At 47.3% G+C, this 20,681-nt stretch overlaps 1 protein-coding gene across 9 annotated transcripts in view; it reads left to right on the top strand.

Annotated features, from left to right (window-relative positions):
• The window catches only part of TNRC6A (trinucleotide repeat containing adaptor 6A), a 42,284-nt gene that overhangs the window by 17,710 nt on the left and 3,893 nt on the right, over window positions 1–20,681 (top strand). For 2 of the 9 annotated variants that reach the window (XM_063171518.1, XM_063171516.1), the window contains 19 exons: window positions 537–869; window positions 4,496–4,543; window positions 6,982–9,570; window positions 10,383–10,547; window positions 10,686–10,861; window positions 11,021–11,101; window positions 11,532–11,583; window positions 12,573–12,715; window positions 13,045–13,191; window positions 13,363–13,500; window positions 13,720–13,848; window positions 13,923–14,000; window positions 14,240–14,450; window positions 14,994–15,026; window positions 17,272–17,403; window positions 18,849–19,007; window positions 19,307–19,447; window positions 20,214–20,321; window positions 20,516–20,681. The exon at window positions 20,516–20,681 is cut by the window's right edge and continues 56 nt beyond it. In XM_063171518.1, coding sequence (XP_063027588.1) covers window positions 537–869; window positions 4,496–4,543; window positions 6,982–9,570; window positions 10,383–10,547; window positions 10,686–10,861; window positions 11,021–11,101; window positions 11,532–11,583; window positions 12,573–12,715; window positions 13,045–13,191; window positions 13,363–13,500; window positions 13,720–13,848; window positions 13,923–14,000; window positions 14,240–14,450; window positions 14,994–15,026; window positions 17,272–17,403; window positions 18,849–19,007; window positions 19,307–19,447; window positions 20,214–20,321; window positions 20,516–20,681 — 5,029 coding nt within the window. The remainder of the gene's footprint in view (window positions 1–536; window positions 870–4,495; window positions 4,544–6,981; window positions 9,571–10,382; window positions 10,548–10,685; window positions 10,862–11,020; window positions 11,102–11,531; window positions 11,584–12,572; window positions 12,716–13,044; window positions 13,192–13,362; window positions 13,501–13,719; window positions 13,849–13,922; window positions 14,001–14,239; window positions 14,451–14,993; window positions 15,027–17,271; window positions 17,404–18,848; window positions 19,008–19,306; window positions 19,448–20,213; window positions 20,322–20,515) is intronic. The other 7 variants (XM_063171520.1, XM_063171517.1, XM_063171519.1 and 4 more) reach the window with 6 other exon arrangements.

The raw sequence follows: 20,681 nt of genomic DNA, 5'->3' as shown, positions 1-20,681 counted from the left end.
CCTGCAGCCCTTCCTGCTGGCAGCAGGCACCTGAGGGCAGGAATAGCTGTCCCTTTGCCTGTTGTGTTCCCTAAAGCAGGGAGCCCGGAGCAGAGTGTCCTGTCGGTCCTGCTTGCCCCTTGTTCTTTTTGGGCCGGGCCAGAGCAGTTTTCTGTAGGAAATACTTAAATGGGAAACTTAATTTTTAATACTTTAACATTTTCTAAATAAAGGTTCAATGCTGAAATAAACTGTGTAGTGCTGATTTGTTGGCAAAGGCTGTAGAAAGGTGGTTAGTGGCATCCTGTAACTGAGATAACTTGGTTAGGAGTGATAGCAAGGCATATTCCTGCTTCCAGGTGTGTGCCATGAAAGTCATTGAGGGATAACAGAGCTTTTCCTTGGGGATGAGTTACAGCTTGAATCACAAGAAATGCTGCCATTACCTCATAAATAAACACCTCTAATAATATTGACTTAGTCTTCAGTTTTTTCAGTGGCTGTTCACATGAATAACTTTGTCCCACTTTCTTTCTTTTTCCTGGGGGTGGGGGCAGTGCCAGAACAAACCAAGACCAGTGTAAGCCAGCCCCAGCCCGTGACCTCCAACGGCACTTCCCCAGGAACCAGCACTCCCAATAATGCCAAGCGGGCCCCAGCCAGCAGCCAGCAGCAGCCCTTGCCTCGGTACCCTCCTCGGGAAGTACCGCCGCGATTCCGACACCAGGAACAGAAGCAGCTTCTGAAACGGGGGCAGCAGTTACCAGGGATAGCTGCGAACCTGGGATCCACCCCCAAGGTGTTCAACGGCCAGCCAGGAGGCAGCACTGGCACCAATAACCAGCCTGTGACCAACGGAGAAGTGCCCAACAGCAGCAAAAAACAGCCAGGTGAGGGCACTGCCTTCTTTTCCTTTAGCTAAAATCAGCTGGCTTAAATTCGCTATCAGGGGAATATTTCAGCCAGCAGTATTTGAACTTGCACTGTAAGCTGGAGCATGAGGAGATCCTTTCCTGTGTCAGAGCTTGACGGTGAGTGTTGCAGGGTGGTTTTGCCTCTCTGGGCAGGTTGCACATGAAGCTCAGCCCCTGTCTCAGGCTCTTGGCAGCAGTGAGTGGCAGACATGGCAGGAGCAGGTGGTGGTTCTAGTGTGGCCTCTGCTGTGCTGCACATTCCCTGATTTGTGCTCAGCACTATCCCAGCATGGCCGTGGTACAAAGCACCTCTGTTGCATCCAGTTTTGGTAGAGGCATCCCAGAAAGAAAGGTTTTTCTCCTGAAGCTTTGTTGTATTACAGAATGGATCCACTTATACCTTTACTGCTACTTAAGTTCAATCATCTTTTGTTATTTTGGTTTGTTATGCATTCCTTCAAACAGTCTTTTAAGAAAGGTGAGCTTCCCTGTTGCACGTGTAGGATGTGCTGTTCAGTGACTGCACTAACATGCAGCTCAGTTAATTTTACAGGACATTAATGTAGTTTATTTTTGTCTGGAAAAAAAGTAACTTTCTGTGAGGGATCTAGCTTTTCAAAGGGATTTGGTATTAATGCATGTCAATGCTTAATACTTTCTTATTTTTATACTAGTATTTACATTTTGATGTGCATGTAGCAGTGATGATGAGTCTCAGCCCCTTTAGTGAAAAAAAGAGAAAAAAAATAAAATCCTGAAAATAGCCTTAGTATTTCAAGTTTGAGTTAAATTTTGAGCTGTTCTGAGTACTGCATACTGAAGAAGCATGATTTAAAATGAAAGTAAACAAAGCACTGGAAGCAGTTTATCCATGACTCTTTGAGGAATGTTTCCCATATTATTTTTTATACTTTCCAGTGTTATTTCTGTAACATACTGATGGAAATCTTTGCCTTTGCAACAGGTAATTTTTAAGTAGCTTCTTTTCTTTGCTTCGCCTGTATGATGTAGTTCCTGTCCCTAGTGGTGTTTAAAGCTACCTTTCATTAAGGTGAAACTTTTCCTGCAGTGTGTATGCTCTACTGGCCAAGGTGTGTGGCAAGGTCCTTTAAATAAGAGTGGTGATTTAAGTAAAAATTCACACGTAAACTAATTTAAGAAGTATTACTGCTTATACAACCTATTAAGTCTCCCAGTTGTATCCAGAGGATTTGTGTGCTGTTCTCCATTGTACTGTGAACACCAGCCCAGCGTTTAATTAGCTGGGTTCCCATTTGTGTGCTGCATTTGTCCAGGTTTGCTCAGTGTTCTGTGGTTTGTGCAGCTGTGGGCAGTGCCAGCAGGTGCCAGGGCTGTGCTCTGAGCTGTGCCCTGCTGGTGTGGGTGCTGTGTCCAGCGAGTGCAGGGTCCTGCAGGGAGGCAGGGCTTGGCCAGATCCCTTTGTCACCTCAGGACAGTGTCTGTGCTGGCTGTAGCTCCTGCCAGAGCTCTGTTCCTGATGTTCTGTGTGTCCCAGGAGAGCTCAGAGCTGCCATCTGAGGCCGGGCACTCAGCTCTGCCTTCTTGGTGCCATGGGTGTGCCTGGAATGTCTCCTTCCCTGCAATAACCAGGAATAACAGCGGGTTTGGATGTGCTGTCATGATCTTTCCTAAACACAGACAAGACGATAATGGAAAGGCAGATGATTTTTCTGTGCTGGGTTTCTGTTTCAAGCTCTGGTCTGGCGCTGGTGAGGTGGGGGAGGCCCCGTCCAGCAGGACTGATGTCTTCTGCCACCTTTGTGTCTGAGAGGAAATGCAGTTGTCATTTGCCTGTCTCAGTTTCACTCACTCTCCCTGCTTCCTCTTTCAGCCTCCCCCAGCAGCTCCAGGTACTCTCTGTGTTACCTTGTTACCTCTGGAGTGCAAAATCTCATGACATTTGACAGATCTATAGGTTGCTTGCATAGACAGGACATCCATGGATAAACCAGGGGCTACTGGGACTGATCTGTATTTTAGGGCTAAAAGAAAAACTGGGGCTTCAAGTGTTCAAGTCAGAATTGCTGGAGTTGGGAATGGCTTTGGGTTTGTGTGTAATTCCTGAAAGGATCTCTCCCCAGTTCAGCTGTGTCGGAATGGTTTGGTAGGTGCTTTGTAAAAGCCAGGTAATGCAGGCAGATACTGCTGAATTTAAACTCTTTAGTTGCCCTGGGCACACTAAGATTTTAAGTTGTTGGTATTGGAGAATTTTTAAATTATAACAGTGGTCTATACCCCATCTCTTTACTTGTGTTTTGTGTGAACAGTTGTCTCCTGTTTGGAAAATCAACATGCTTTGTCCAGAAGTAAGGCTGAAGAAGGGATAGGCCCGTGGGCTGGGTTTTTCCTGCTGTTTTTAGGACATTTGATGTGTTGTTTTAGTAGAGACACATAAATGAAGCTCATGGCTTGTAGTGCTTCTGAAACAGATCCAGGCCAGTGCCAAGATGGTTATTTTTAGAGATCTCCCTAAGTAGCTCTTTATCAGGACACTTCCATTCCCAGTTTATTGTTGTCTTCACTGACGTGCCCCATGTGCAAACTTGACGTGAAGGACAGGGTTGATTGCTGCCCTGGTGTTTGCTCACCTCTGCTCTGGAACACCTTGGGATAGACAGGTGGCTGTTCCACGATGAAATGATTTATCATTATAAACTGAAATATTCCCAGCAGTAACTGCTTTGGCTGTGGCCAGAGCTGAACAGGAGAGCAGGACTGGGCTCCTGGCAGGGCTCCAGTGTGGATTCCTCCCATCTGCCTTTGTCCTGGTGCATCTCACAAAGTTGTGTCCCAGCCAGAGCCCTTGGGAGCAAAAGGTGCCTCCAATAACCTGGGATGGTTCTCGGCTGTTGGGGGACTCAGGGAAGAAGGAGCAGCTGGGATTTGCAGTTGGTGGTGGTGAGGGTTGCATTCATTTGGGGAACATTGCCTTCAGTGTAACAGTTATGGTCTCCAGCTGTAGAATTGTGGGTTTGAAAGATGAAGTTTGATTCTGTAGAGTGGCACAGGGGAGGAGCAGGATGTGAAGGGGGCAGGTGATGGGTTGCTGTGCCCGTGCTTAGGTTCAGTCTGAGCTGGGCCATGCTCAGGTGCTGCTGTTTGCTCAGTCAGGCAGCAGAGCCCTGGCTGGGAGGTGCAGCAAATGTGCTGTTCAGAGAGGGGAGAGGAACTTGCTGAAGTTTCAGGGCTGACTGCTCAACTTCTTAGTCAGTGCAGTCCAAAATGAACTGGTTGTGGTTTCCCTGACTGTATCCTCTTTTTTGTATAAATCAAACTTTTAAGGACACATTAAATTGGTTCATTAAATGCCAAATGTGTAACAAGTAGGTTGTAATTGAAATGTGTCATAAAAGCAGCAGAATTACAAATTCTCACATCCCCAGGCTGAGTTTGTTGCCATGTCCCTGCTCCCTGTGTGGGGAACGTGATTCAGAGCAGACCGTGAGACTGAGCTGGCCCTGAGAGAAACCTGTCCTGAAAAGGGGGTCTAAGGACTGGGTTTACAGCACCGAGTGCTGTGGGGACTGTTCTCTCATTTGCTGAAGTAACACTTCTGTGATTTTCTTGCTTTTTTTTTGTAGGCATGCCTCCCATTCGGGACTTGGTGAGCCACTCCCCTAACCAGTCAGGTTAGCTACTTCCATCTCACCTGCTTTGCACTACGTGTTTGTGGTGGTTACATGTGTCACACAGTTTTGTCTGATTTTTTAATTTTTATTTTTATTTTTGTTCTTTGGCTTATGCTTTTCATTGGCATGGGTGTGTGAATGATCGCAGTATACCTTCTCTGTGCCATTGCATACTAATTTGGTTTAACATTTTTAATTTTCTAATTAAGTCAGAATTCATACTAAGAGTTTTTGTCACCTTAGCATTAAGGTACTGTTTTTTGGGGTTTTTTTACGCTTATGCTTCCATGCTGACTTGCCTCTTATGGTATTGAATAATCTGTGCAAGCTTGTGCTTCCTATCAGAGACATGTCACACTGTGGAGGAAATCATGTCTTGATTTGTTTGCTAAAAGCTCAGGACTGTACTCACTAAAATGCATTTGTTCATAAGGCCCAAAGGTGCAGTGATTGCAAGGTATGGTATTGACAGCCTGGGGTGCCAGGTGTGCTGGAGCAGGAAAAGGAGGCAGAGGGTGCAAGATTCAGGTATTTCTTAATTTACACTTATCAATCCTGTTTATTTTAGCCCATGTGATGACAAACTGCTTTTTGAAATACGTACGGTTTTTTGCAAATGTTTCCTGCAGGATAACTCATAGCTGGAAAGCATTAAATTAAAAATTACCAAAAGCAATCTTAGCAGATTACAGAATTTTAAGAAACTCAGGTTTGTGTAAATGGTTTTTTTGTCAAGGATTTAGGCAGCAAAAGTTCAGTTGCAACTTTAAATAGTTTTGGGAAGAAAAGCAAGAGTGGGCTGTTCTGGCTCCCTGTGCTTGCACCAAATGCAGGGTGTTGTCACATGTTATTTTTCAGTTTTGAGGGTGTTCTGTGGTCCCTGCCAGATACAGAAAGTCAGAGCTGGTATCTGCTTGCTCAGTGTTTGTATCCTTGGTCTCTGAAGTGCACGAGCTGGGGAGGTTCAGGTAGGAATGTTCCAGAACTCATGCTAGACATCACTAACAGTTTATGTGCAGGAGAAGGACTGTTGGTCTAAGTAGTTTTGTGTGTAATGGGAGAAATCAGCTGAGTGGAAGTTAATCACTGAGTGCTGCTTGTGGATCAGCTGTGCACAAACTGCAGCTAAATTCGGGTAACAGAATTGGGATAAACACAGGCTTTCTTCATGTGTTCTGCTGCTGTGCAAATCAGAGTTTGTTTTACCATTTCCCTGTGACTTGTAGTCCTAACCTGTATCTCTCAGTGCTGAATCCAGGCTGTTTGCCATCTGTGTGTGCCTTTGTGTTGCTTTAAAGGGACACTGTTCCTGGGATGGTGTTTGTGTGATCAGGATCTTGTTCTGTGCCGTTGGTTCTGTCGCTCCCCAGAGTGCACACAGCTCTTTGATCAGTCCCTTAGTGCAGGTTAAATGTCCTTTTCTAAAATACCAGGGAGGGAGCTGAAACCTTGACGTTTGTTGGGCAGTTGTTCAGCCATGGCAGTGTTCTTGTGGTGCCACCCGAATGGGCAGGTTCTGGGTTATGCTCAGCCAAATCCTGGCTCTCCCAAGGGTGGTGGTGGCTCTCCAGGACTGTGCAGCTGTCACACACCATCACAGCACTCTGCCTGCCTGCCAAGGGCTTTGCCACTCCTCCTGGTCCAAGCTGCTGGGCCCCCATCCTTGTTCCTCACCTTGGTGTGCCAGGGGAAGCTCAGCTGAGTGCCAGGGCTGAGCTGCAGTGGGTGATCCCTGCTCTGTGCTGCTCCAGCTCTGCAGCCAGGGTCTTGCACTCAGTTCTGTTTCACTGTAGGATCAGTAATATTGATATTGATGACAAATTAATTAAAAATAGGCTTGTGCATTCTGAAAGCAGTATTTCAGAGGGGTCTTGTGCTTTTTGTGCCAAGCTGTTGCTGTATAAAGGAAAATACCTTGAATAACTTGTACTGAAGGCTCCTATACAACGTCTGTAACGGGTGGGAAGGTGTGTGTTCTCTGGCTGCTGTCACACAGCACTTGGTACTGCTGGGCCAGGGCCATGTCCTCTTGGAATTTCTGCTTTTTGGTGTGTTTTCGGGTTTATTTACTATTGTGGTTTTTAATATGTGTATGTGTTTTAGAAAATCGTTTATATGTGGTGATACAGAGTATCCTTTTAAAAATGTTTTTCTGGAAGAAAAAGACCTTTAGGAGTGTAAAGTTTTCTGAGGTTTTTGTGAGGGCGGCTCTGCATGCTGGTAGGTGTTCTGGGTTGTGCGTGGCAGCCTTTGGGCAGCTGTACTTAAAGCTTTCTCTGTCACTTGCCATGACTGTAGTTTTAACAGAAGCAAAATAGTAAACAAAATAATTCCTGGCTTAATATCTTTATACTTTTCCCCCCCCGCCCTTTTCTGCTTAATTAAGTAATAACATTAAACTCATAATAATGCCCTTGGGCTTTCCTTCTTCATTCTAGATCTGAACCACAGTGGTCTAGGATCCCATTATGAAAATTCTCACTGGGGACCAGTCTCTTCAAATAGCGACTCCAGCACAAACTGGGATAAAGTTATCGTAGACGGCTCTGACAAAGAAGCATGGCCATCAATCACTGGCAGTGACCCAGAGCTGACTTCAGAATGTATGGACACTGACTCTGCCTCCAGCTCTGGGTCGGAGCGCAACCTCGTGATCATGGCTTCGGGGAGCGCGGCAGGAGAGGGCGACGGCATTCGCAACGGCCTCGGCCACGGGGCACAGAATAAGTTTGTGGTTGGTAGCAACAGCAATAATGTGGGCAATGGAAGTATTAATGGGCCCTGGGGGTTATCCCACGGGTCCATAATAAGCACATGTCAAGTTTCTGTGGATGCTCCTGACAGCAAATCTGAAAGTAGCAACAATAGAATGAATGCTTGGGGCACCATAAGCTCTTCATCAAATGGAGGGTTAAATCCAAGCACTTTGAATTCAAATGGCAACCATGGTGCCTGGTCCGTGTTGGAGAACAGTGGACATGCCCTGAAAGGGTCCGTGGGGAGTGGGAGTCCTGGCACAAGCATTCAGTGCAGTACCATAGGTCAGATGGCCAACAGCCAGAGTATTAACTCGAAAGTGGGTGGCTCGGCCCACGGTTCCTGGGGAAGCCTTCAGGAAAGTTGTGATTCTGAAGTAAATGGTACAAGGAATGTTTCATTCAGTGGGCAACCTCAAAACCTTAACACTGAAATGAATGGACCAAATAACACTACTAACTTTATGACCTCTAGTTTACCAAACTCTGCTGGTTCGGTGCAGATGAACGAGCTGCCCAGCACTGCAGGGCCCGGGGCCTGGCGCGTGAGCACAATGAATCATTCTCAGATTCAGGCCTCTCCAGTGGCAAACGGCACTTCCATCTCTCACCTGAGCAACGGTGAGGCCAAAACTGGCGGCTCTTACGGTACTACCTGGGGTGCCTATGGTTCTAGTTACTCTGGAGACAAATGTCCAGGCCCTAACAGCCAAGCTAATGGTGACACTGTGAATGCAACTCTAATGCAGCCGGGCGGCAGCGGGCCCGGCAGCACTAACTTTCAAATCAACGGGAATAAAGGCGGAGGGGTGTGGGAGGCAGGGGCAGTCGGCTCCCAGAACATGCCCTGGGGAAACGGGAGCGGTGCGAGCGCTGGCGGGAGCAGAAGAGGATGGGGCAGCCCTGCACAGAGCACTGGCACCAACATGCCCAACGGGGAGTGGAGCAAACTGCCCGGCAATCAGCATTCCAACGAGGGCCTCAATGGAAGCAGCAGGAAGTTTACAAACGGATGGAAGTCTACTGAGGAGGAGGAGCTGAGCAGCCAGGGTTCTGCTGCCTCCCAGATGGCTGAGCAGAGCAGCACGTGGGCCAAAACAGGTACGGGGGACAGCGAGGGCAGCTCGGAGAGCGCCGGCTGCCACGAGGACAGAGCAGCTGCCGAGGGCCAGAACCGAGAGAGGAGGAAAGTCGACCAGCACACGTTACTCCAAAGCATAGTGAACAGAACTGACCTAGATCCGCGCGTCCTTTCCAACTCCGGGTGGGGACAGACTCCAATCAAACAGAACACTGCCTGGGACACCGAAACGTCACCGAGGGGTGAAAGGAAAACTGACAATGGGACAGAGGCCTGGGGGGGCTCTGTGACACAGACTTCCAGCTCAGGGGGGTGTGTGGATAGACCTAGCCCTAATAATAACGATACCTCATCTGTATCGGGGTGGGGAGATCCAAAGTCTGCTACAAGGTGGGGAGACTCCAAAGGGTCAAACAGCCAAGGGGGGTGGGAAGAAGATTCTGCTGCTACAGTAATGGTCAAGAGCAATCAATCGTGGGGAAGTGGCAAAGAAGAAAAGTCATCCTGGAATGACACACCGAAGATGAAGCAGGGATGGGGAGACGGACAGAAGGCCAGCCAGGGTTGGGCAGTGTCTGCTGGTGATAGCTGGGGTGAAAACTCCAGAAGTAACCACTGGGGTGAGGCAAAGAAATCCAGTTCTGGAGGCAGCAACAGCGACAGGTCGGTGTCTGGTTGGAATGAGCCAGGTAAATCAAATTCTGTTACTTGGGGAGGCAACAACGCGACCCCAAACAACTCTTCAGGATGGGATGAGCCTGCGAAGTCTAATCAGAGCCAGGGCTGGGGAGACCCTCCGAAATCCAGTCAGCCTCAAGTCTGGGGGGACTCGTCAAAGGCAGCCAGCTCTCCTGAGTGGAACAAGCAGGATGTTGGCTCTTGGGGAGCCCCGTCTGCCACCAACAAGCCCCCGGGGTCCGGCTGGCTGGGGGGGCCCATGCCAGCCCCAGCCAAGGAGGAGGAGCCCACGGGCTGGGAGGAGCCGTCCCCCGAATCCATTCGCCGCAAGATGGAGATTGATGATGGAACCTCTGCTTGGGGTGATCCCAGCAAGTACAACTACAAAAATGTGAACATGTGGAATAAAAATGTCCCTAACAGTAGCAGCAGTTCAGACCAGCAAGCACAGGTACACCCGCAGCTACTGTCTTCAAGTGCCATGTCTAGCAAGGAGAGCAGCTCGGGTTCTGGTAAGCCTGCCTTTTACCCAAATCTGTGTTTTCTATTGACTGTAAAGCTCCTTTTTAGTCTTGCTTCTTAGAACAATATTTTAGTTTCAGAGTGGAAACGGCAGAGAGGCAATGAAGTACAATTTCTGTTTGTTAAAGAAATGAACAGCATTGTCACAGAGCATTGATGTGTTTGTACAGATTGGAGATCTGCTCCAGTTTTAAATAACTGCAGTAATAAGGGCTAAACAGCTCTGCTTGAGTTCTGGGGAGTGGGAACACAGAGAAAATACTTAAAATAGTGTCTGAGGATTTAAATACTTTCCTAAATTATTCTAAGCAAGATAAAATTTAATTTTGCCAATGAGCCTTCAAAAAAAAAGAAGCACATTGAGCTTCTGCAGGACAGAATGAAGGGTGATGGGTTTATAAGGATTTGGTGTCAGACTTTCTGGTCTTGTAGCTTCATGAGCAGTTAATAATGATTTTGGAGAGGAACTTTATGGGATATAGGAACTATTTTGTGCTGTATCTCTTTTTCAAGTGCCAAATGGGGTCAGTTACATGTAACAAGCAGCTCTTAGCTTAATATCTTAGAAATTTGCATTATCAGAATGCAATTCTGTAAATGCAAAATTTGTACTCTTGTGATTACTTTTATTTAAGGAACAGCTTGCAGTTGTAACAATGACCCTCACACAAAACAAAAATATGTGCTCACGTGCTTTTTACTATATGTTAAGCATATAGAAAAGGCAAAACACTTGAGTCTCTTTAGGTAGCTCTAAAACCCTATTCAGAACGATGCCAATAACTCCCCCTGCTTTGCAAAGGTTGGGGAGAGCCTCCTGCTCCAGCCACCACTGTGGATAACGGGACAGCGGCGTGGGGCAAGCCCATGGACACTGGTACGAGCTGGGGAGAGCCTGTCAGCGATGCAGGAGGCACCTCTGGCTGGGGAAACACTGCCCTGGGGCAGCAGCCTCCGAGCAAGCCTGGTGAGTGCTCTCAGTGTGCTTGGCAAGGCTGAAATCCCTCTCTGGAAGCATCCTGTTTTCCAGGGGTTTTTCCCTTGCACTAGGCTCTTTGGTGGAGCTGCTGCTGCAATGTTCACTGCTGGGTTCTTCCACCACCAGGGCCTAAATCTATGCAAGATAGTTGGTGTGGAGATGACATGCCATTGAGTGGCAGTCGCCAGACCAGCTGGGAGGAAGAGGAGGATGTGGAGATTGGAATGTGGAACAGCGGTTCCTCACAAGAAGCTAACCCCTCGTTGAACTGGCCACCCTACATGAAGAAAATGCCCACAAAGGTGAGGAGCAGCTGAGGACAAGGCTTGCAGTCATTTCTGAAGGCTGAGTCAGAAGGGATTACTGCACTTGCACATTACACTTTAATTTTCATTCTTAACACGTGTTGATGTAATTAAAGTCAGATCTGAGTATCACAGGAATTCCTTTCTGTTTTTAAGGGAATAATGAAAGGTGGAAATAAGCAAGATGAAACATGGATCAATCCATTCATTAAGCAATTCACAAATCTCAGTTTTTCAGTAAGTATTTGTCTCTGTCTGGATTTGCTGCCTTTCCACAGGGCTTGTTGCAATGTGCAGACATGGAAATGCTCAATTGCCAAGTGTTCATTTTCATCCTGGTTTTCTCTTTACTTGTGTTTGTCTCCCCTGTCAGCCATCCCTTTTCTGTGGATTCTCATTGCAAAAAGACCTCTTTATTGAGGAGAAGTGGTTTTGTAACCATTACCCAGGTATTCATCCCATAGCCTGATGCTTTACTGCATTTACTAGGAGTTCTGGTGAGGGAATGTGTTCTTGACTGGATAGGAACTGAAGGGAGGAAATGCTTTAAAATAGCATCTGATTGCCTTGATTTTTCTTTCTTGCAGTTTTGAATTGTAATAGTGTGCAGGAATCTCTTTGTTTTATCTTAAAAAATAAATAACTGTGATTTATTTTGTTACTTCAGAGAGAATCACCAGAAGAAACCATACAGAGCAATAAGATGGACATGTCTGGAGGTAAGAGCAATAGAACCGAACTGGGCTTTATTGCTTTTTCTTCCATACTCTCTTTTACCTTATATCCTTCTGTAAATTACATTTTTCAAATGATATGTAGTGTATATATAGCTATATGTAGTTAAGTGTATATTTCCCTAAAGAAAAGGAATGTCCTTGCAGAGAAGAGTATTTGTGTGTGTGACTAATGCTGCACACAGAATCACCTGGTTGCTATAGGAATATTGGCCACATATCAAACTAAGCTTATCCATATTTATATATGTTAAACTGGCATGAGACGATGTTTTCAGGGTGTGGTGGGGTTGTTCCTTGTAATATAAATATCTTGATTGCCCTCTGGGCACCTCCACTGAGTATAAACAGAAACACACCAAATCCCACACGGGCTCATTGGGTTCATTTTTGGAAACACGTGTTCCGTTCTAAGAACTGAATTAATACTGCACAGTTATTTTAGAAATACTTAAACCTGAGTATAAAATTACTTGGGAGCAGTTACAGTTTATTTGATTCCAATTACTGTTATTTCTTTAGCAAATGAAAAATAATTCTTAATACATTAATTACAGTCTACTGTGATGATAGAATGTTTAACTAAAACTAATTGTAGTTTTTAGTGTAGTTACTCTCTCCTTATTCCACTTCAAAATTGGGTATTTTCACTTTGGGGCTCATAGTCTTTTGGGTTTTAGATTTCAGTATTAATGACAAGCCGGGTATTTAAATTACTGCAAGTTTAAACAATTATACATACTTGATTTTAAGAGCAAGCTGGCAGATATTACTGCGTGAAGCCTTGCAAAGTGTGTTGGTGGTGATTCCACGTCTCAGATGTGTGCGAGCATTGGTACCTGGGGTGTCCTCTCAGAGCTGGGGTGCTGTGTGTCCAGGGCTGTCCTGCCCCAGCTCAGCTCCCCAGCACAAAGCTGGTGTCGGTGTGGCTGGGGCTGAGCCCCCAGGGTGTGCAGCCAGCTCTCTGTGCCCAGGGTTACTGCAGGACAAGAGGATGGAGATGGACAAGCACGGCCTGGGCGTGGGAGATTACAATCGTGTGGTTGGAAAAGGCCCCGGTTCTCGTCCCCAAATTCCCAAAGAGTCTTCCATGGATCGCGGTCCTTACTTCGATAAGGTCAGTGGGGTCTGTGTGGGGACACTGCTGAGCTCCCTCGCTGTGTCCTGGGCAGTGGGCTGTGTGCTCCTGACCTGCTGCAGGGGGGCTGAGGGCTGCCTGGTTAGTCCAGGACACAGATCTGTTCTTGTTAACTCACTGATGACTGTACTAAGCACTCTCTGTAGGCCTGGGCGGTGCCGATGACTAACCTGATCTCTTTTGTTTTCTGCCTATCTCCTGCTGGTGCTGGACTGTCCTGTGACTCTTCCCTTCTGCTCCTGCAATGGTTTCTCCCTTCTGCTTGCTTGCTGGCTGGTTGTTGCGCCTCGGTTTGTCTGTCCCATCAGGATGGCATTGTAGCAGACGAGTCCCAAAACATGCAGTTTATGTCCAATCAAAACATGAAGCTTCCCCCTTCAAATAATGCACTACCTAACCAAGCCCTGGGCTCCCTAGCAGGGCTGGGTATGCAAAGCTTGAATTCTGTTAGACAGGTAAGGCTGTGTGCGTATCCTTGGTGTGTTACTTACTGCATTTAATGCCTTTTGATATAACGTTGTAGCTACTTGTGTAATTGATACCTGTTTAACTTGTGATTGAAATGTGTGGGGTGGGAGAAGCAGCAGAAGAGGTTTTCTGTCACTGACTGCCCGTCTTTTCCCCAGAATGGCAATCCCAGTGTGTTTGGTGTTGGGAATATAGCAGCACAGCCCAGGAGCATGCAGCAGCCTCCAGCACAACCTCTTAATTCATCTCAGCCTAATCCACGTGCTCAAGTGCCTCCTCCATTACTATCCCCTCAGGTAAGTGATACAGAAAGCACTCTGTGTATGAACTATCCAAATGCAGCTTCAGAAAATTGTTCCTTGTTTGTTGGTGCTGCTGATATTTATTCTGTAAATATTTGGGAGCATATTTGGCTTGATGAAGCCAGGCATGTGTTGACCAGAGGTTCCAGTATTCTCATATTCTGGCCTGAGTAGAGCTGTTACAGTTGCCCTTGGCCCTGGTGTGTGTTGCAGGTTCCAGTATCATTACTGAAGTATGCACCAAACAGCGGTGGCCTGAGCCCACTTTTTGGCCCACAACAGGTAGCCATGTTGAATCAACTGTCCCAGTTAAACCAGCTTTCTCAGATCTCCCAGTTACAGGTGAGCTGGTGCTGGCGGTGGCTGCGGGTGGCAGGGGCTGTGTCTGTCCTGCTCTAACCCTGTGTGTCTCGCAGCGGCTGCTGGCTCAGCAGCAGAAGGCGCAGCCCCAGAGGAGTGTGCCTTCAGGGGGTCGGCAGCAGCAGGAGCAGCAGGTAAGGAAACTCCTCGCTCTCCCCTCTCAGGCTCTCCTGGGAGCTGCTTTTCATCCTGAGCTGCATTTCCTGCTGTGACTCGCACTGAGGTGTGCAGGGGTGGATGGAGCTTTGGAGGAGGGACTGGGTGCTGGGCTTTGGCTGTGCAGGATGCACAGGGCACAGAGGTGCATTTCTCTTTCTCAGAACGTGGAAAAGCTTTTGCTCATTGGTGTTGTAACTGCTCTGTTTTTTTAAAGGGTCGATCTCTTAGTATGCAGCAACAGATGATGCAACAGTCCCGTCAGCTTGATCCAAACCTGTTAATGAAGCAGCAAACTCCACCCTCTCAACAGCAGTCACTCCATCAGCCCTCCATGAAATCCTTCCTCGAGAATGTCATGCCCCACACTACTCCTGAGCTGCAGAAAGGGCCCTCACCAATCAATGCATTCAGCAGCTTCCCTATAGGTGGGTGCCCTGCAGTCAGCCCACGTTTGTGTGACACACAGCCCCACTTTTCCCCGTGCCTCCTCCTGGAAAATGACTGTAACCCTGTCAGTGCTTCCCTTTTTAGTGGCAGTAGTAGTTCTGTGTGGGGTTACCCTTGCTCACCAATAACTTTTCCCCAAGTGCACTCATTCCCAGTGAGTGTCCCTGTCTCAGTGCAGAATACTTTACAGTCCTGAGGAATGACAGGCTCCTTTTGGTGCTCCTTTTGTGTCCTGGATCCCCAGGGTGATACAAAGTCCTCATCCCTGGAGCTAAAGGACTTGAAGAAGTAGAATCCATGCACAGAATCCATTGATGTAGGCACTTTTATTGGGAATTCAGAAATGCTTTCAATGGCTCTAGGTTTGCAAAGGTAGAACAGTCACTTTGCCTGTTAGTGGTTTTGTCCAGGAAAGAAAGCTTTTGGCTTTGCATTTTTAAAGAATTGTTGTCTCATTAGGCAAAATGTTTGAACATTTATAAATACAAACATCTCCTGTTTCTTTCTCCCTACATTTTCAGGCTTCTGTCCAATTTCTACTTCAGAAATTCCAGGCTTGTATATTTTCTTCTTACTTTAGGTCCCTTTTTAATGCTATCTTACTACAGCTGTTTACCATTTACCTCTGTTCCTTACCCCCGTTTCTTTCCTCCCCTTCATTTTTGCTTTTCTCTCTATTATTCTAATTGGGCCATTTCTGTTGGGCTGGTTGCATTCTCATTGGCCTCTGCAGGGCAGTTTGTTGCTGGACATGCAGCTGGGTCCCTGTGCTTGCAGGCAGAGTGGCTCTGGCCAGGACAGTGCCACACTGGGGTGGCTTGGGGCCAGCCTCAGGTCCAGGCTGCTGCTTCAGAGCTGCTAGTGATGCTTGGCATCAGTGTCCAGTTCTGCTTTCATTCAAAGGGCAAGGCATACAAAGGAAGTTTTGTAGCCATTGACACACTGTGTTAGCCCTAAGGAAAGGCATATTTCACCTTCTCACCAAACTGTGCACTGAGGGATTGCATCCTGCCCAGGTCAGGCTCCTGTGTGTTCATTCCTGGAGCTGGAATTGCTGTGCACTGCCCCACAGCTGCTCTCTCACATGAACCGTGGCTCAGGAGCCTGCAGGGTGTGTCAGGTTGCTTTGAGATCCCTCAGGAGTCTGGAATGGTTTGGGGTCCCTCTGCTCAGCACACAGAGCCACCCTCAGTGCTCACATAAAGGCTGAAGGGCAGGAGAAGCATTTGCTGGAATTTCTTCCCCCCTAGTGAAGAATGGAGTGCAGAGGAAGGCTGGTGTCACCTCCCAGTGCAGCGTGGTGGTGTGGCTGTGTGAGAGGGAGCTCACCCTGCCCAGCAGGGAACATTCTTGGGTTTGTTTTTTCTCTGTGTTCCCATTCCAGTGTCAGGAGACCCAGCAAGGAGAGCAAGGAGGTTCTGTTTCCATTTCAGGGAAGGGATTTGTCAGGATTCACTAGATACTCACCCAGAGCATCCTTTTCTCTCCCTGACCAGTTCTGCACTCACATCCCAGTTCATTATAGAATTAAGTATTTCTATTAATAAAAACAACCTTTAAGTGAGTATAGCTGATATAACTAATAACTAGTACTGAGTATACTATAACTAATAGTATAACTATATAACTAATATAAACTCTTCCACAGTAGGATATGAAGAATTACTTCTGGGAAGTGTTTAAATGATGGATTGTATCCAGGGACTGGTGTCCATCACTCAGCCCACACAATCCCACACAGAGCTGTGACAGAGCTGTGCCTGCTGGGGCTGGCACTGGCCTGGTCACAGATGTGCCCCTCTGCCAGCCTGGGGCCTTTCTACCCCTTCTCTCAGAGGTCTGGTCTCTGCACTCCTCCAGAGGTAGAAGGAAGGTTGCTGTGCTGCAGAGTTACTGCTCTGACAACAGCAAAATGCCAGAGGGAGGTGTCAGAAACAGGATCAGCTGGACATTCCCTTTTTTTCTGATTGACCTATTGATAGTTGTTATATTTTATAAAACTCCATCCTGTTCCAAGCACTTTTCCTGAGGCATTTCAAGAGGAGGCTTTTCTGGCACCAACTCTTGCTCATGCCTTTAAGAAAAATAAACAAAACCCCGTCAAAAAGTAAACCAATTTCTTTATGGCTGTGAATGTGCACTTAGGAGCAAGAGGAAGCCCTTGTTCCCAGTGCTGAAGGAAGGTGTTTCTAGGAGACATTTGAGAAGTTCCCTGTGTGTCTGTGTTCCCAAGTTAAACTCTTGTAGTGTTTGTTTTCAGAGAAGAAGTAAACAGATCTGGAGGGCTGGAAGGGTACCAGGTAGAGCTGTGAGTTCAGGATTCTGACAGACTTGGAAAGGAGCAGGCATGGCAAGGTCAAACATGTGGGCACGTTGTCCAAGCCCAGAAGAGCCTGGTTCTTCCAGATGTTTGAGCAGATTTGGGTTGGCATTGTCTTGATTCTCTGGCAGAGAAACATCTGAGGTACAGACCACAGCTACAGCAGGGCAAGAGCAGTTCTGTTTGCCCCCTCTTTTAGGTATTTACATTTTAGTTTCTCTTAACTTCCTAATGTCTTCTTCCACTGACATTTTTGCATGAGGACATGAGCTGAGAACTTGGGAGTGCTTTGCATTGCTCAGCTTAGCTTCTGTGTGCAGAGAGTTCCCTGGTTTCAGTGCTAGAACGTTCCTCAGCAGCAGAGACTTGAAGCATGACATAACCATGGTAACGTGCTCTTCAGTGCTTTCTGGGGCAGCAGTGGCCAGGAGCACTGGGAGAGCTTTGCTCTGTGTCTCACGAGCTGTGTGTGCTTTCAGGAATGAACTCAAACTTGAATGTAAACCTGGATATGAGCAGTATTAAAGAGCCACAGTCTCGGCTGAGGAAATGGACTACAGTCGACAGCATTTCTATGAACACATCCCTAGATCAGAACTCCAGCAAACATGGTATGTGCAGCACTCCTTGGGCAGCACAGTGCTCAGGGAGTGACCCCAGGCTGGCCTCAGGGTTCTGGGGTCACTGCAGCCTTGCAGTGGTGGTTGGGCTGGGTTGTCACTCCTGTGTTGCAGTTTCTGTTGTGCTGTCTGTGCCAGCTTGCTGCTTGTCTGCCACAGCAGCCACAGCTTGCTGACTGTGCTCACAGAATGATCTTGTGATGAGATTAGTAGAAACAGTCTACAGAACTCATTTTTTAACCAGACTTTTCTGTAACTGTGACTATTGCTACTAGCTTTACCTTAATCTCCAGTGGAATGCTTCGTATATTTTTGAGCCAAAAGCTTGGTTTTCAAGTTTTCGCTCCCACCACCCTTCTGTCCTAAGGTGATTTTGGGGGATTTACCACATTCTGGGCATGGCTGACATTTTTACTGGCAGGTTTTGGTTATGAATGTCTGTGTTTGCATTCTAAAATTGGGAAGAGCTTACAAGGGCTAGACTTGGTACCATTGCTGTCCTTAGTTGTAGAGGAGCTGAACTTGGTTGCTTCGTGTTTCATTCCAGTAATCAAGATTCATATGACATTTCAGCTGTTTCAGTTGCTTGAAATCATCCAGTTAAAATTCGAGTCTATAGCCCAAGAATCTGTGTCTAAAGATAGTTATAAATGTCCCCAGTCTCCTGTTACTGTTCAGTCTCAGATTGTCGGGGTATTTTTAGGTGCATCAGCTGCTTTGCTGCTCTGAGCTGCCTCTGGTTGTGCCATTCCCTGCAGCTGCCCTGCTGAACCCCTCCCACTGTTGCCTCAGGCAGTGGTGGTGTTGCTTTACCTGTAGGTGATGTTTTCTGACCAGAGCAGGAATCTCTGTATCTCATGCAATGCCTGGTTCCCTCAGAACTGGCTTTGCTGTCTGGTAACTTTTAAACCATTCCTTTCTCTGTCTCAGGGGTTTTTAAATTAATTTTTTTGCTTCCCAAGAACAGGAATAGAATCCACAGAGCTTTGCTAAAGATCCTTCACTTGTTGTAGCTGTTTCTTTCATGAGCTCTCCCACCACAGAGCCCTGTTAGTCAAATGGGGTCCCACAGAATGCTCTTACCTCTGGAATTAATACTTTACTTGAGTTGAACATGTTTCTTTGAATATATGTACTGTTTTAGTGAAGTAGTTTCATGGGGGATTATTCTTATAGTTTTCTCCTGAATTACTCAGGAGAGAGTATATTATTCTTATAGTTTTCTCCTGAATTACTCAGACATATTTCATTTTGATTCATCACTCCTGTATGATCTCCAGTATAACCTGGCATCACAGGATGACAGTGTGCTGCTCTATATTTCATGAATGATTTACAAGGGCACGATTTTATATGTATTTATATAGGGATATAAAAACCAGCCATGAAAAATATTTGACTGCTTTTTTTTTTTTTTCTTTTTTTTTTCCCATCAGGTGCTATTTCAAGTGGTTTTAGGCTGGAAGATTCTCCGTTTGTTCCTTACGACTTCCTGAACAGCAGTAACTCCCCAGCCAGTCCTCCCGGCTCCATTGGGGACGGCTGGCCCCGTGCCAAATCGCCTAATGGCTCTAGCAGTGTTAATTGGCCCCCAGGTACAGCCCTGCCCTCCCTCCGTGCCCGGGCACCTCCCCCTGGGGCAGCAGCCAGTGCAGGAGGGCACCCTGGAAATTCTAGCAGGTGGAAATGGAGAATGGCAGCTTTACTGTACAGAGAGAAGTGTGTCTGCCAGAGAAATCAGAAATTAAATTAGTACGGTGATGGCTACATCAAGGAAATTAAATGCTTAAAGGGTTTTGGATTTTCATTCATTAGGAGATGTATTGTTTAGACAGCTGTTTCCTTTTTAAAAATGCGGTGAAAATAAGCTTCTTTCCTGCATCTGTATTCCTAGAGTTTCGCCCTGGTGAGCCATGGAAAGGTTATCCAAACATCGACCCCGAAACTGACCCTTACGTCACTCCTGGCAGTGTCATAAACAATCTCTCAATTAATACTGTGCGGGAAGTTGACCACCTCAGGGACAGGAACAGTGGTATGCTCAGCCTGCTGGGGAATGTGTGCAACCTTCCCTCTGCTGTCGTGATGTTTGCTGCTTGCTCCCCTCCCGGTTTGTCCCTTGTGTTTCCTCCTTGCTCCCCTCCCGGTTTGTCCCTTGTGTTTCCTCCTTGCTGCCCTCATTCATCTCCCTTGTGCTGTGGGTTTGAGGTGTGTTTGCTGCTTGCTCCTCTCCTGGTTTGTCCCTTGTGTTTCCTCCTTGCTGCCCTCATTCACCTCCCTTCTGCTGTGGGTTTGGGGTGTGTTTGCTGCTTGCTCCCCTCTTGGTTTGTCCCTTGTGTTTCCCCCTTGCTCCTCTCCTGGTTTATCCCTTGTGTTTCCTCCTTGCTCCTCTCCTGGTTGTTCCTGTGTTTGCCCCTTGCTGCCCTCATGTCTCTCCCTTGTGCTGTGGGTTTGGGGTGTGTTTGCTGCTCGCTCCCCTCCTGGTGTGTCCCTGTGCTGTGCCTGTCAGGCTGCAGCCCATCCTTGGCCCAGCCCGGTGCTGATGCAGGGCAGGGGCTGTCCCAGGGGTGTGGGCTGTGCTGCTGCTGTCAGCTGTGCACGCCCAGGGCTTTGGGAGCAGCAGAGCCTGGGCAGCCCGGCCGTGCAGGAATGCAGGGCTGTGCTCTCCTGCTGCCACCACGTGCCGTGGGCTGAGGAGGGGGCTGAGGGTGCACGTCCCTCCCCTGAGTGTGCACAAGCACAGTTCATCCTGCTGCATTTGTGACCTGCTGTGCTGTGTCTGACTCTTCTCTTTGCTGCAGGGTCATCCTCATCTTTGAACACCACGCTGCCTTCAACTAGTGCCTGGTCATCCATTCGTGCCTCCAACTACAATGTTTCCCTCAGCAGTACAGCACAAAGCACTTCAGGTGATGTCTGCTTGTCCTGTTCTGGTTCCTCCCCCTTTACATGCTCCAGGGGGATCCTAGATGTCAATAAAAGTGGTGCTGGGGTCTCATCAGCGTGGTAACTTCACTGATTTTGAAGCAGTTTTGATTTTACCCTAATTTAGCAGCTTTTCTTTGCAGCAACAGTGATTGTGGCTGTTGTTTGTGTCTTTTAGTAGCCAGAAACAGTGATTCCAAATCAACGTGGTCTCCTGGATCAGTCACTAACACCTCTCTGGCTCATGAGCTGTGGAAGGTCCCTTTGCCACCTAAAAGCATCACTGCTCCGTCCCGGCCACCTCCAGGGCTGACAGGCCAGAAACCACCCCTGTCCACTTGGGA

This window comes from Melospiza melodia, chromosome 18 (genome assembly GCF_035770615.1).
Source record: "Melospiza melodia melodia isolate bMelMel2 chromosome 18, bMelMel2.pri, whole genome shotgun sequence".
NCBI classification, from domain to species: Eukaryota; Metazoa; Chordata; class Aves; order Passeriformes; family Passerellidae; genus Melospiza; species Melospiza melodia.
The sequence above is the reverse complement of the archived record's forward strand: the minus strand, read 5'-3'. Positions and strand labels throughout refer to the sequence as shown.